The 14816-nt window shown below is 46.2% G+C and overlaps 1 protein-coding gene across 1 annotated transcript in view; it reads left to right on the forward strand.

Moving 5' to 3' along the window:
- tnrc18 (trinucleotide repeat containing 18) overlaps positions 1 to 14816 on the forward strand; it is a 43894-nt gene that overhangs the window by 22259 nt on the left and 6819 nt on the right. The window contains exons 6-25 of the mRNA XM_018667667.2: positions 295 to 382; positions 563 to 792; positions 1907 to 2053; positions 2323 to 2507; positions 2667 to 3081; positions 3386 to 4387; positions 4545 to 4690; positions 4808 to 4941; positions 5104 to 5217; positions 5340 to 5520; positions 5614 to 5929; positions 6916 to 7128; positions 9805 to 9981; positions 10524 to 10990; positions 11453 to 11581; positions 12195 to 12336; positions 12439 to 12556; positions 13298 to 13373; positions 13571 to 13679; positions 14050 to 14166. Coding sequence (XP_018523183.1) covers positions 295 to 382; positions 563 to 792; positions 1907 to 2053; positions 2323 to 2507; positions 2667 to 3081; positions 3386 to 4387; positions 4545 to 4690; positions 4808 to 4941; positions 5104 to 5217; positions 5340 to 5520; positions 5614 to 5929; positions 6916 to 7128; positions 9805 to 9981; positions 10524 to 10990; positions 11453 to 11581; positions 12195 to 12336; positions 12439 to 12556; positions 13298 to 13373; positions 13571 to 13679; positions 14050 to 14166 — 4506 coding nt within the window. The remainder of the gene's footprint in view (positions 1 to 294; positions 383 to 562; positions 793 to 1906; positions 2054 to 2322; positions 2508 to 2666; positions 3082 to 3385; positions 4388 to 4544; positions 4691 to 4807; positions 4942 to 5103; positions 5218 to 5339; positions 5521 to 5613; positions 5930 to 6915; positions 7129 to 9804; positions 9982 to 10523; positions 10991 to 11452; positions 11582 to 12194; positions 12337 to 12438; positions 12557 to 13297; positions 13374 to 13570; positions 13680 to 14049; positions 14167 to 14816) is intronic.

Genomic DNA, 14816 nt, shown 5'->3' on the forward strand with positions numbered 1-14816 from the left:
TTTAGCCTCTCCCCTCATTTTGACATGTTGTGTCATGTCACCATTACAGAGCTGGTGTCACCTTGTCTTCTCCCTCTCTACCCTCTGTTGTCACCCATTTTTCTCTTTCTGTCTCTTCGCATACCTTACTATCCATCTAGCATCTAATATCTCCTCCTTCTCAGCTCGTGCTCTTTTCTTTAATGTATATTACATGTGGGATTGGGGATTAAACATTTAAGAGTCTCAGTGATGCAACCACTAAACAAGCCTATCTAATCTTTTTCTCTCCCTCTGCACCTGAACCTGTCATAGATGAGGAGCGAGGGGAGGACCGCGCTCGTCACCATGATGACAGACTGCTGGCCGGCCGACTGGAGCGTGAACAGGAGAAAGTGCTCAGGTGAGGGGGTGTGGCTGACCACACTTTAAGCTTTTTCCCTCATGCTAAATTATCCTCAGTAACCTAATCCATTGTTAGAGATTAACCATGGCAAAAAGGCCAAAATCAGTTTATGTTCATAAAATCACACAGTATTAAATCACACAGTATTAAATATAGATGTGGCTTGTTTCCTCCCAGAGAGTCCAAAGAGCTGGCAGAGTTCACTCAAATGCACCCTGCCCCTTTGTCTAGCGGCCTGACACCAAGTATGATGACGCCCAGCCTCATGACCCCCAACCTTATGGTAACAGGAGGGGCTGCCCTGGCAGGGGCGGGGCGTTGGCCTCCAGACCCCTCAACTCTGACCTCTCATCCCTGGATGCCCCGACCTGGAGCCCCCCCAGTCTGGCTCTCCAGCACACCATACAGTAAGTTGACACACACAACTGATGACACATGTTAACATCCACAAGCACATGTTTAGCTGTTCCCAAACTTGTACTTAACATTCCCAGAGACACCTTTTCTATAATATTAAAAATGATTAATTGACAAGTCTGTCAATAGAGAATTAAGTCATTTTAAAAGCTAAAATGCTTTAAACATTACATTGTTAGCTGTTCAGCTGCTTAAATATTAGGATTTGCTACTTTTCCCTTTCTTGTGTGATCTGAATACCTTTCCATTTTAGACGACTGGTTAGATTAAATAAGAAACTTTAAGACTTCACCCTAATTTGCTTATTGCTTGTAGTATGACAACATGCTTTATAGTTTATTACAACTTCAGTTTATTAGCACAGTGTTTTCATCACAGAAACATCAAGCTAAAAGAAGTATAGTTTCTACATGTACGACACATTCAGTAAGCCAGATGCACACTGCTCAAAGCATTAGTAGCACAGTAGTTTTCAATGTGTGCATTTTGCGCTTTTCAGAAGTCATCAGTGTCTTAATCTCTGCACTGTGCGAAGTTTAGTGTAAATAAATTCAACACCAACACATGACATACTTGCTAAATTCTTCATAATCTCTGTAGCCTCCTCTGATTGGCTCAGCAGAAAAGGGAGGTGCTCTCTGTCTGACGAGTGGCCATCCAGTAACAGCCTCCAGGGGTCAAGTGCCACAGACATTCCTGATCTTTGCAGGACATTCCAGACCTGCTCCTCCAACGCTCGGCGTCCAGAAATAACAGCATCAGGGCACACATTCTTGCATACTTGTGTGAGCTTACACATACCATCTAAAAACATAGAGACACACACATGCGTAAGCAGAGCTCCCCAAGGGCTTGCTCCGTCTAGACACTAAGGGCGAAAAAATGACAAAACCTTCTCAAAAGCAGCTAAATTCAGCGTGTGCTCTCATATGTAACTCCATTATGGCGTCAGTGGGGATATAAATACTGCATGAAGAATGATGCTGAGTAAATGTTAGTTTTAGCTTGGCTGAGTTTTTTCCCCTCTTACTTTGTCTGCCTCTAACATTTCTCACACTTTTTCTTTCCGTTTTCACTCTTCCTGTCCTGTCCCGTCCCATTCAGGCCTTGGTCCCTCCTCGCTCCACCAGACCCTCCCTCCAGGCTACCCGCCCTCTCTGCCAGGCTCCTTACCCCCTTCCTACCAGTTTGCCAGAGACCCACAGTCTGGACAGCTAATAGTCATCCCTACTGAACACCTGCCACACTACGGTATGAAAGCTGCTCTGCGCATGATGCTGATTTGCTGATTTTATCACTCATGAAATGACTGTTGCATTTTGAGCACCACCCTCATTTTGAGACAGATGTTTGCTTTGGTAATCACTGTAAACAAATAATCAGTCTCCATGTGGTGTTGTGGACTGTGTACCAGTGGTTTTTGCTCTCTGCTAGTTTACAGCACAAACAGGGCACTGTGACGCACTGATTATCCTCCTCAGTTTACTGTCTTCCTCTTGCCTCCCTTCATTCCTCTGCAGGAGGCGATGTGCTGGAGCGTGGAGCCCCAGTGTGGTCGGGGGTATACGGTACAGGCGGCTCGCTGCAGCACGCGGCCCAGCTCCAGCTCCTCTCCCAGCAGCAGATGCTCCGGCAACAGGAGCTGCTCATGATCCAGCAGCACACAGTCCAGGTCCTGGAGCTGCAGAGGAACGCACAGCTAGTTGTAAGGGGACTTTGTGTTGTTGAGCACCTTATATATCCAAACAAAACACAGCATTATTATCCTTACAAACACACATTTCATCAACAGTAAACACAGATCCTCACATCATAAACACACTGTGCATATACTGTATACAGAACTCTGTCTCGTGTGTTTCAGGAGCGTTTAAAGGCCAGCGAGCATCGGCCAGAGGTAGAAGACAAAGCAGACAAGCGGAGCGTAGACCCCAAACCCAGACCTTCCTCAATATCTTCCCCGTCTCCTTCCCCCGTCCTGCATCCTCGCAAACCTCCCCCTCCCTCTCGTTCACCGACCCCGTCCACGTCCTCGCTCACCCCGCTGCCTCCGCACCCCTCGCCAGTGACCACCCTCAAGTCAGAGGAAGGGGGGCAGAGGGTGTTGGCGCACCCGCCGACACCCCTGCCCCACCCGCCATCGCCACGTTCAGCCTCTCCACCCCCATCTTCGCCGCGGCGGCCTAAACAGGAGGCGACCGAGGAAGGGGAGGTGGGACGGAGAGAGCAGAGGGAGGGACAGAAGCCGGCCTCTGGACCCTTTCCAGGCATCTACTCTGGTGAGTCTGGAGGAATCTAACGTTTGAGTGACCAGCTGCTCCACCCTCATGTTGTGGTTAAATTATTGAACCCTGCAGTGTAATGAGAAGTCTGTATTATTCTGTTTGGCTTGAGAACACCTGTATTATTTTGGATATTTATGAGGTGTTGGGGCTCACTTGCTGTGTGGAGCTTTGCTGGAACAAGGATGGACAAAGGTTTCAGTAGTGTGAACAATTGAGGAATGTTTGAGCAATAAATCAGGCCTGAATTTGATAGTGTGTGAATCTGTTACTAATTCTAATCTGTGTTTTTACTTTCCAGATCTCCCTCCAGGTTACCCCTACCAGTCTATCACTGCACCATTTGGCTCTCCTTTCCCCCCTTACCACATCCCAGCACCTGCAGGGGCAAACACAGAACTCGTCCCACCCCACCGCTCCCGTTCTCCAGCCTCAGCTGCCCCTTTGCCCTCACCACACCTCCATTCAAGGCTCCTGAATTCAGACATCAAGCCACAGAAACTAGAGCCGTCAAAGATCGGGTCATTCCTCAAACAGGAACCGGGTGTGGATCGGCCTCAGCTGGCCATGATGCCAGAACCTCTGGGCCCCCTTCGCCGGAGCTGCAGCCCCATCCGAGCCAACCAAGACAGAGAGACGGACAGAGAAGCCCCCAAGCCCCAAGCTCAGCCGTTACCTCTGTGCGTCCCCAGTCCTCCACCTCAACAAAGTGAAAGACTGGAAGATGTCAGGGAGGAAGAGAAGGAAGGAGGCCAAATCAAAATGGAAGTGTCATCTTATTCATGTCAGGCAGCATATCCTCTACCCCCTCCGCTCACAGAGGCTGAGCCTAAACCAAAGGTCATCAAGGATCCGGAGCGAGCACGATATCCTTTGTGCATCACTGCAGATTCAGAGAGCCAGGAATCAGCACCGAAGTTGGTGTCACTAGAGCAAACCACCAGCACAGCGTGTGAACAACAGCAGCCAGACACTCCAATCGACTCGCACACTCCCAGCCAGAAAGACAGTGGAGCTGAAACCCCCATTTATCCTCCTCCCGCCTCCGACTCTCCGCTCCCGCTGGTCATCGGTCCTGAGGATCCCATGGCTGGGATGCTCGCCCTGCTGACAGCCAGTGAGATGGCTGCCCAGGACCGCCCCAGCACCCCACCTGCCCCAATACTCGTACGGCAGATTGAAAACCCTCAGGTGGGGGCGGATTGCAGCAGCGCGGGGCCTCTGGAGATGGTGGCACTGGAGGGGATGGCCCTGCTTAGCCAAATGGCTCAGAGAGAGATGGAGAACATCAGCCAGGAGCAAGGTGAGTAGATGTGAGAAAGTGAGGGGTAAGAGTTGGGAAAAGGCAAGAGGACAGAGGGCAAAAATAAAAGGGGCGAGTGTAATACTCATGTCAGCTCTGTTAAAGTGTAGTTTTTTATATTCCTCTAATGTTTTAATATTCTCTGCATACCGTCCAGATCTGACATTAGGGGGTCTGGACTGTCTTCTTGAAGCAAGCCGACAGATCCTGTTGGAGGCCATAGAGAAACAGTCCCACATTGATCTGCCCAGAACGCTGGATCCCAACAAGAAATACAGCTGGAGGCAAAGGAAGGAGGAGCCGGTAAGAGGAATAAAAATTTCATGGTCAACCAGAGATGAAAATCTGTCAGTTTGTGAAATGTTGTGACAGAGTTGTCACTTTTTCCCCCCTCTTCCTTTTTGTCTCTCTTCCCTGCAGCTGTACAGTAAAATGTCTGTGGACATGTTGGACACAGTCGAAGTGGAATACCGTGTCCGCCTGGCTGAGCTGCAGAAGACATATAAGGAGAAGCAGAGAGAGCTGAGCAAGCTGCAGAGACGCAGAGACAAGCAGTGAGTGCTATTGAACACAGCTCACGCATATTGTACAAACCACATTCAGAGTTAATTAATCACACCACTGCTATTATTACACGCTGATACACACCTGCGGAAAAATGCTTCCACAGCTCCACCCCAGACAAAATGCATAACTCTTTTATGTTTCTATGTCAGTGAGCGGCAGCAGCAGGAGGATGAGAGGCGGAGTCTGACCAGACGGGGCAGAGGGCGACCCAGGAAGAGAAAACATTTGGTCACGCCTCCCAAACTGGATAGCAGGCCTGGAAAGTGAGTGTGATCTGTAGTTGAAATCAACCTTTTTTTTTTTTTTTTTTAACGCATTGACACATTTTTCTTAAGTGCACGTTTAGCTTTTAGCTTCATACAGTGCAAAATTTCCTTTATCCCAGGGTGGGTAGGACAGTGCAATACTCTGAGGACTCTGAAGCTGGGGAAGGACAGAGGAAGAGGTTCCGGGTGTCTAGAGAAGAGGAGGAGACGGAGGCAGGAAGTGGAGGAATGAAGGTGAAAAAGAAGAAAAAGAAGAAGAGCTGGAATGACCAGGAGCCATCCACCAGTCATGCTCTGGAGGTAAGCCACTTGGAAGTGCATGTTTAGATTTCAGCAGCTTTATAATGCATTTGTTCTGAATAATTAATGTAGCTTGTTTTGTGGGGTTCTCAGGTGTTGAAGGCGAAGCGCGGCCACGTGTGTGAGCAGGAGCAGCTGGCGTCAGACCTCGACAGAGCTCTTTCGCTCTCGCAGCTCAGCTCCCTCGGCGCATCCCGCAAACTTAGCTCCAACTCAAAATTAGACAAGTCAAAGGGCAAGTCCGCTGACAGTCGGACAAAGGAGCGCGCCATCCATTCCCCTGCCAAAGGAGGGAAACACAAGATGTCCACCAAGGCTTCCTCTTCAGAGACCGTCCAGAAGGTTAAAGGTCAGAAGAAGACTGCTTTGTTCTCTCCTATGAGATCAGAGCTCAGCAGCTGCTCCAACAGTGAGTACCTGAGGACAAACAGTCTGACAATTATATTGTCAGATATTAACTTTTTTCAGTTTTTATATGCATTTGTGTACCTGTAGATGATGTCTTCAGTCCACAAACCACTTTTCTCAGTCAGACTCAAACCAACAGTGATCTGACTAAGTATTGTTGGTAGATGCATTTTATTGCTCTGTGCCATAGAACTCAATTGTTGTTCAAAAAGTAGGTGACATGTTACATCACAATGATCAAACACACTGTGAACATCGCGTACATTATCCTGCTGTCATTAATACTTAACAAATGTGTATTCATCCACTGCTGAAAATAGTCCCAGACAAATGCACTATTTACTCCTGTTGGAGTAATGCCAAGCTGTTTTTGGAAATTGTTTAGCCCTTTTTAAAAATATAACTATATATTTTCAACCAGACCTTATTAAATATTTACATTATGAGACAGAACAAATGGCCACAAATAGGGTAGTGGAGTCAGAAAACACTGAAGTGTTTCTGGTTTTGGTCTTTTCATGGGATTTGTCCACAATAAGAAATATGAAGAGAGTGCCAGACTTACTGAATTATTAGCTTATAATCTTATCCATTGAACTATCATATTTATTACATTTTCCTTGGATTTTCTTTGTCTAACTGGTGCGTGAGGATGACTCATAGACTATTACCTTTTTCTTTTTTATCTCAGTCCTTTCCAATGTGCCTCTTCTTGACACATACCTTTTGGATGGACATGGTGGCATTGTACAACCATTGCATGGTGGTGGTAGAAAGTGTATCACTGGTGGGTTGTTTAATGGGGTCAAACCCATCAGTTCATGTAGTTAGGTTGAGTGAAGTCAATAGTTCAGGAAACGGCATTAATCCCGGTTTAATTTGCAGAATCTTCCTGAGGTTGAGGTCGAGAAGAAACCATCTTTGTCTGACTCTTTGTTTTCATCCTTGTGACCTCATAAATCATTAACCACACTCTCTCCACACCAGACTCAGATTCAGAGGAGCACAATTCTGCTCGAGGGGGCTGGCCCCCTCTCTCAGGGACACGTTCCCATGGCAACCTGACCAGGAAGAGGCGGTCCGCATCGTCGCCGACATCCCTGCTGTCCAGTCAGAAGTCTCAGAAGAAGAAACACAAGCACTTATCCCTGCTGCTGGAGGAAGCGGGCCTCAGCTCCTCTGATGACTCCTTCGACCAAGGTTACTGACCAAATCTTACAGCTCCTCGTCCCTTTGCTGTTGAGTCAGAATATATTGTGTCTTTGAGCCTCGTCCCAGCTCGTGTCTTTGTTTGCTTTTCGCTGAGGCAGCTGTTTTCAGACTGTGCTTTAGCTCGACGATCTCTACCTCTCTTGCTGCTGGCTTCTCTGCAAAGTTGCCTTTTTTTAAAAAGAGTTTACCTATTTCTATGGTGTTTTTTATTGCCTGGATTGCAAACCGTTTTTGTAGCATTTTGTACATTTGAAAAATTGTGTGAATTGTGAGATTTTGTTGTATTGCAGTTTGGTACCTATAAGCTTTATTAAAGGTGTTGATCTGATTGGTACAGAAAGCGAAGCGCTGTGGTCCTTGTGTCTGCTTCATCTGTCTGTCTGTCTCTGTCAGTCCGTCCAGCTGCCACTGCACCTCACACATCCTTTAGTGCTCTGTTCGTCAAATATCCCTTTACTTCTCCTGGAAAAGGTCGGAAAACAATGTTCGGCTTAAAGTTTACATCTGGAAAACTGGAACATTATATGTGGCAGATTCACACAGAGCTGAATCTGATTGGACAGAGATGCTTCCTGGTCAGCATAAATGGTTATAAAATAGAGAGAGTTTAATGATAGTTGGCTTGTTTTCTAGTTTTTTGGAATGGTAAGCTACTTTTACCTCAGACTAAGTGTTTATTGGTGATGTGGCCTGGTGTTTAACGTTGTGGGGGAAGTAAATGCACCAAGAGTGATTGTTTTAGATGTTGGGGATATTTGCACAATAGAGCTCCTCCTCTGTGTCTACTAAACCTTCAAATAACCCTTTTCCCTTTACGTTGCTCTCTCAGATACCTTGCTCTGTCCTCTTACCTTTCCCTCCTCACCTCTGACCCCCACCCCTTTCCCCCCTTGTCCTACCCATGATGCTTTGAGTGTCTCTCAGCCTGTTCCATGTGCTTGTGCTGCTGCCGCTGCGACATTACAGAAGCTTGGCAAGGACTAGCGCAGCCTTGAGCCCATGCTACCTCGCTGCGGCTAGTCTACGCTGTGGCTAAAGCTTTGCTTAAGCTAGACTGTGCTAAGGCCAGGCTACGCTACGGCTAGGCTGCGCTCTCGCCGCCACACTGCCCCGCCCTGCCTGAGGCCACACCCCTGTCACCTGCTCTGTAAGTAGGAAGTGCCCCTCCCTCTATTTTTTTTATTGACCGCTAACATGGACTATGCTGAAATTGAACTACATATACAGAACATTAACTTTTACCTTAATCAGTTTTTATTTTTTGTTCTTTTTTTCCCCTCACAAATTAAAGCTCTTGAATGAGAGCCATGGTTACTCCAACTTACCCAGCAGAAAGGTTTTAAGGAAGGGTAACCATGGTTACTCAAACTTCATATGAAGATTATACCAAGGGGCCTCACAGGGCTGTCCTCTCAGTGCCTGCTTGTTGTTTTGTCTGCTTGCTACTGTTAACACAGTGGATTCACAGTACAACATTTGCACCAGATTTGACTTTTAAAACAAGTTTGAGCATATTCAAAGTTGGAGTTTACTTTATTCCATACTGGAGCCAAAACTAAAGTTCAAATAAGTCACATAAATAGAACCAAGCATTACTGTTTTTGTTAAAGAGTGATTTAACGCCACGAGAAAATCTTGTTTTTTGCTGACTACTTGTGGTTTAACCTCCCACCTTGCTGCGGTGATGTATGAGTGGACTCCAGTACACTGTGACATCACAGCTGGGTGTGGTCAGACGTTAAACAAGCTTGAAACTTTCAACAAGAAAGGCCAGAACAACACGGTTTTTCAGCCTGGTGTTCTCTCCAGTGCAGTGCATGCTGGACTCTTCATAATCACCTATAATTGCTTATTTTATTACTTTAATAATTTCATACTCTAATGTCAGCGAGACTTTAAATTAAGTTTTGTTGTCTGTCGTGATTCAAGAGATCTTGTACTGTGCATCCACCCTCTATGTTAACACTCTAACCCCTGAGGAGACACTCCTCCTGTTCATCTGTTGCCATGGACCTAACTGCTAACTTCCAGCAAGACACAGCTAACCAACAGTATGCTACTGTATATGTGTGTATATATACAGCATATGTATGTGTGTGTGTGCTGCTTTTCTGTGCTCTACTGGCCTGTCAGAGTTAGAGGAAGGAGTGCAGTTTTTCATATTCCCTGAAGGATTTTTTTTTTCAAAAATAATAAATGATATCTGAGTCAGAGATTCATCTCACATGGTTTCAGCAGCTGTGAGTATGTATGTGGCTCACATGCATGTGGTAAATTGTAATTTTTCCTGCTGTTTCTTCTATAACCGTGTGAAGGCAGGCTGCAGTGGTTTGGACAGTTTATCTTCTCTCTCTCCACTGTTGTTTCTGATCAGCCTACATGTTAAGATGTGTGATTTTGTGTTTGTGCTTCTGGGTAATTGTGTAGACTGTAACTGAGTTACTGTAAGATCCAAACTGCTGTATCCTTTTCACGCAGGGTTTAGCTCAGTCTTTGTCTATGAAAAGTTGTGTCTTTATTGTTTTTCTTTTGTTAATGCTCCTCTCTGTGGTGCACTCTTTGTGTCCACTGTCAGTAGAAACAATAGGAAGTGGTTTGACCTATGGCCCAGACCCATGCTGCAGCCACGTTTGTCTCTTAGCTGCATCTGTTTTCTATTTTCAGAAACCTCAGAGGACGATGAAGACGACAACGAGGAGGAGTCCGACTCAGACGACGGCGGCTGTGAGGAGAGTGGGCTGGGTCTGCTGGCTAGGTTTGCGGCGAGCGCTCTCCCTGTCAGCTCGACCCCTTTGAGCCTCCTCCATGACGGCAAACACCGCAGCAGGCAAAGCACTCTGGGTAAGAACACAACAAACACAAATAAGTTATGTGTGAGTTTGTACAAAAAACCTGAGCAAACTTGGGTATGGATTTACCTTTTTGTGGAGAGTAGGAAGATAAAGGAAAAGTTGAGAGAATGAAGTGATCTTCTTTTCCTTATTATGTTGAGAGAAGTTGCAGACAGACTGTTTCCTGTGCAAACTCCTGTTTTTGCTAATTTCACAGGTTCCCCCGACACTGTTCCACACTATAATTGTATTTTTTTGTGGTTGAGCAGGTTCTCTGCTCGAGCATTTGTTTGGGATTATGTTATTGATTCATGGTTAAATATTCATTCATTTGTAATTGTCACATCAGGGTGCATGTAAAGATTCAGTCTTGAATTATGTATTAGTTTCAGATTGATCAATAGTCCTATTCACTGTGTTATTGATTTCAGTAAATCTAACACCTTAGTTTATAACTGGCTGCATTTTTATGGGAGGAGCTGGGATTTATCTGTAGGATTTCTGTGTGTGTGTGTGTGAGTTTTTACATCATGTGACCCTCTCCTCTGTCAGGTTCATCAGAGTGCGAGTGGTCAGACTCTGGCTCAGACTTGCGGCTGAGAAAGTTTCCCTCCCTGCTGCACGGCAAACGCTCCGCCCCAGAGCTCCCCCTGTTGCCCCCAGCAACCCGCCGCACCGACCAGACCAGCCCCACTAAGCGAGACGAGGCGCTTCCGGTCAAACGCAAACCCCTGCCCAAGCCGCGCCCCTCGCCTCGGTCGCCCCGGCGGTTCAGCTTCGACCTCGCCGCCGGCCCCGGGTTCGGAGGCTTCAGCGAGGATGAGGGCTGGAACCGACGACGCAGTGAGAGGATCTTCCTCCATGACGCTACCACTTCTGCCAGTCAGATGTCCGTGCCGGCCCCTTGTTCGACCAGCCAGAGCTCCTCCTCCTCCAGCTCAGCCCCACCTCTCACCCCGAAGCCCACCTCCAGACCCAAGCCCACTCCGCCCAGCAGAGAGGGGAAAGATGTGGTGAAAGTACGTCAATAATTCATTGGGTTGTTGTTCACCATCTGACAAACCTGAAAAACAAAGACACGCAAGCCTTTTCTTTCTCTGTCTTGTCTGTTACTGTTTCACTTCTGCCCCTCCTTCAAACTCTGGTTCCCTTTTGTCTCCCTTGACACATCTGTGTGTGTGTGTGTGTGTGTGTGTGTGTGTGTGTGTGTGTGTGTGTGTGTGTGTGTGTGTGTGTGTGTGTGTGTGTGTGTGTGTTAGAGTGCCAGCAGGGTTTCCCAGTACTTCAGTCACTGCAGCACTCCCCTGCTGTCTGTGTCGTGTTGCTGACAAGAAAGGACAACTGCAGGCAGCCTGGCAACATCCCACCCTCAGTGTGTGTGTGTGTGTGTGTGTGTGTGTGTGTGTGTGTGTGTTAGTCCAGTCCAGTCATTCATTCATATACATGTTTTAACTCTGCACATTGTGACTTTCGAAAACCAGAAAAAGAAGTCGAAGGACTCTCCTCTGCCCATGAGCCCGTCCACTCTGTGCAGTCCAATCACAGACAGCCCTGTGCCTCTGAGCCCTGCACGCAAGAGCCAACCAAAAGCCAGGACCAAGGCCAGAGAGGTCAGTGGGATGATGGATCAGCTGCAAAGTCATTATGGTTGTGAACTTAATCATCCTGGCAAGGACAAAACCCCAGAACATTTTAGTTATTAGGCCTAAATTTGCACACATGCTTTACTTTATAGAGCATTATGCACACACAGAAAAAATATGCCTCGAGAAATTAACCAACTCCTTGTGTTGTAATTAACACTGCTTTGTTTCCTAGTAGAGAAAAAAGTAAACCTCTTGTATGGTGTGATTTCTGCCAAAGTGTTGCATTGCTCTCCATCTGCCACCAGCGAGAACTAGAGTTTGTTTTGGAAACACTAAAGGCAGCTGAAGTGTGTGCACGGCTCTTTGTGGTGGTGAAACAGCAGAGAAAGATTGTGTGTAATGCAACAGCATAAGTGTTGTAATATGTCACTGTTTCCCTTTGAAAAGTTAATATGTGGTGCATCAGGCTGGTAGTTTGGTCGGCTGCCACAAATTAACCTCAAGCAGCAGCATCAGCTCACAAAAAACTAATTCCTCAGTCAGGTGTTGTTGACAATAAGACCGATTTCACTAATGACAATTTTTGTTTTGGGATTATAAACTTAAAATTAAAGCCCTTATTTGTGTGTTTTTGCAGCCTTCCAGGGGAGCAGTGAGCCGGCTGATGGAGAGCATGGCAGCAGACGAAGACTTCGAGCCCAACCAGGACAGCAGCTTCAGCGAAGACGAGCTCCTCCCACCTCGCAGCAACAGTGTATCAGAGAGGTCCTCCACACCCGGTGAGTACACCTGGACACACTCTGATACTGCTTACACACCCGCACACACACACACTATACAATGATGTGTATGATTATCGCACATGTTGTTGTTGTGTTCAGCTCCAGTGCAGTGCGTGCTGGATAAGGATTCTCTGGTGGACGGACTCAGAGTTTTGATCCCGATGGACGACCAACTGCTGTACGCTGGACACGTGAACACCGTACACTCCCCTGACATGTGAGTGCACGCGAGCGGACGTTTAGTCTTTAAACGGAGCAACATGATTGATTAGCAGCCTTTAATAGAGGAAACACACACATCTGTTTGCACTATTAAAAGCTGCAAATCAATCAGCGTGCTCCAGTTTTTGGGTTTTTTTTTTTTTTTTTTTGCTGTCCTTGATTTGAGCGGTACCTGCAGCTGCATGCCTGCAGATGCAGGCCATAACAATCTGCTCTGTTAATTTTTGTACAACACAGAAACAAGGATTTTAACTGCTCACTTTGCCCTCTATACTCGTATGGTTAGTTTGACATTTTGGGAAATAGCTTGTTCTCCTTCTTGCCAAAACTGTACACAAAATATAAAGCTAAATCCAGCAGTCAGTTAGCCTAGCATAAAGAATACTTCATTAAAAGAAAACAAACAAACTAAAGCCCTGTTCAGACAGGATTAATATTCCAGGGATGATGTGGGTGTTAGCTTCACTCCCTGCCAGACAACATTTTAGCCAGAGCCAAGGTGCTGTAGTCATTATTTGTAAAAGAAGACACGTTCCCCAGCCTGCTACACATCAAAGCGGTCTGAATGAAGATAAGGGCCCACCACTCGCTGTGTCTGGCAAAGAGACCATTCACACTTCAGACAAAGCTGATGTGGCTCTGGATACTGTCTCAGAGTGTCGTAAAAAGCGCTCGCCCTTGCACACTGACCCCAAACTTTTGACCCTCACCTTCTTCTGATGACTCCTTCCTGCAGATACAGCGTGGTGGTGGAGGGGGAGAGAGGGAACCGACCACACATCTACTGTTTGGAACAACTGCTGCAGGAAGCTGTGAGTAAACTGCACATTTCTCACACATAGACCTTCCTCTAGGTACTCTTCATCTCCCTCTGTTTCAGGTGATACCACTTAGTAAGAAGAAGAGTGTCCGAGTGTACGAGTCCGTCATGTGAAATAATGTGTGTGGGTAAGAGTGGTCGATGACATGCGGTGTTAACATTTATGAGTTCTTCATTCTGTATGTGCAGATCATTGATGTGAAGCCTCCATCCGTGCGCTATCTCCCAGAGGGCACCCGCATTGCAGCCTACTGGAGCCAGCAGTACCGCTGCCTTTACCCTGGCACTGTTGTCAATGGTACAACAACAGCACACAAACACGCACCTACTGCTAATGTGATATGATTCATAATCCACTTACATGGGCAATTAAATTGTAGCTGGCAGCACAAATAAATGTAAAAGATCTTAACAGGGCTGCTCCTTCAGTGTTTGATGCAGCAGAGTCTATTATTTTTAAGAGTCAGATGGTAATGGAAACATAACTGGTCTGGGTTCTGTTATTATTAAACTCTATCAGCTCAGTGAGCTCTGCTGTGAATGAACATGAGTTACTGTGTGTGCCAGATACACAAATCAAAACACACTTCTGACATATCTGGTGTTTTAATTTGCAAATGTGTCCAAATCAAATATTTGATTCAGACTCTTATTTTTACCCAAAACAGGAAGTTCAGATATCGACGAGAATGACGACCTTATCACGGTGGAGTTTGACGATGGCGACACAGGCCGCATCCCCCTCTCCCACATCAGACTCCTGCCGCCAGACTACAAGATCCACTGTGAGCAGACAGACACGCACACACACACACACACACACACACACAACCAGTTCAAGTTGGTAGACAGTTCTGTAACAGCCACATCTCAGTCAATCATGATCTCTTAGATTTTTCTTGTTGTCACTCTCAGTTCTCTGTTGAAACAGGGAAGGAGAAAAAGGAACACACACACACACATACAAATGCACACACACACGCATGTGCATAGACACACAGTTTCTCCCACAGATTTGAATTTTATCATCTACTCTGGGTTTGAATCATGCTGTATATACCATATGATCTCACCTGTTTGCATTTGCATAAATGCTATTTGTGTGTGTTGATGGTTTTAGCAACAAGTGTTTTCTCAGTAGACTACTTATAGCTATTCCAGTGCATTGCTTCTCCTTACACTCGTGTGTGTGTGTGTGTGTGTGTGTGTGTGTGTGTGTGTTGTGTATGTATGTATGTACATAATTGTTCCTAAGTGGATGTGGATATGTTTCCCAAGGCTGAACTCTTGCTCAGGCTTCATGAGTCTCTATACATTATATATACATACATTATCAATACATATTTAGACAAATAGAGCTTCTTAAAGGACATGAGCTGAGGCACTTCGTTTACAGAAATGAAAGTATATTGAGCACTGAAGTCAAAACACCTTG

The sequence above is a fragment of the Lates calcarifer genome, linkage group LG11 (genome assembly GCF_001640805.2).
Source record: "Lates calcarifer isolate ASB-BC8 linkage group LG11, TLL_Latcal_v3, whole genome shotgun sequence".
In the NCBI taxonomy this organism is placed as follows: domain Eukaryota; kingdom Metazoa; phylum Chordata; class Actinopteri; family Centropomidae; genus Lates; species Lates calcarifer.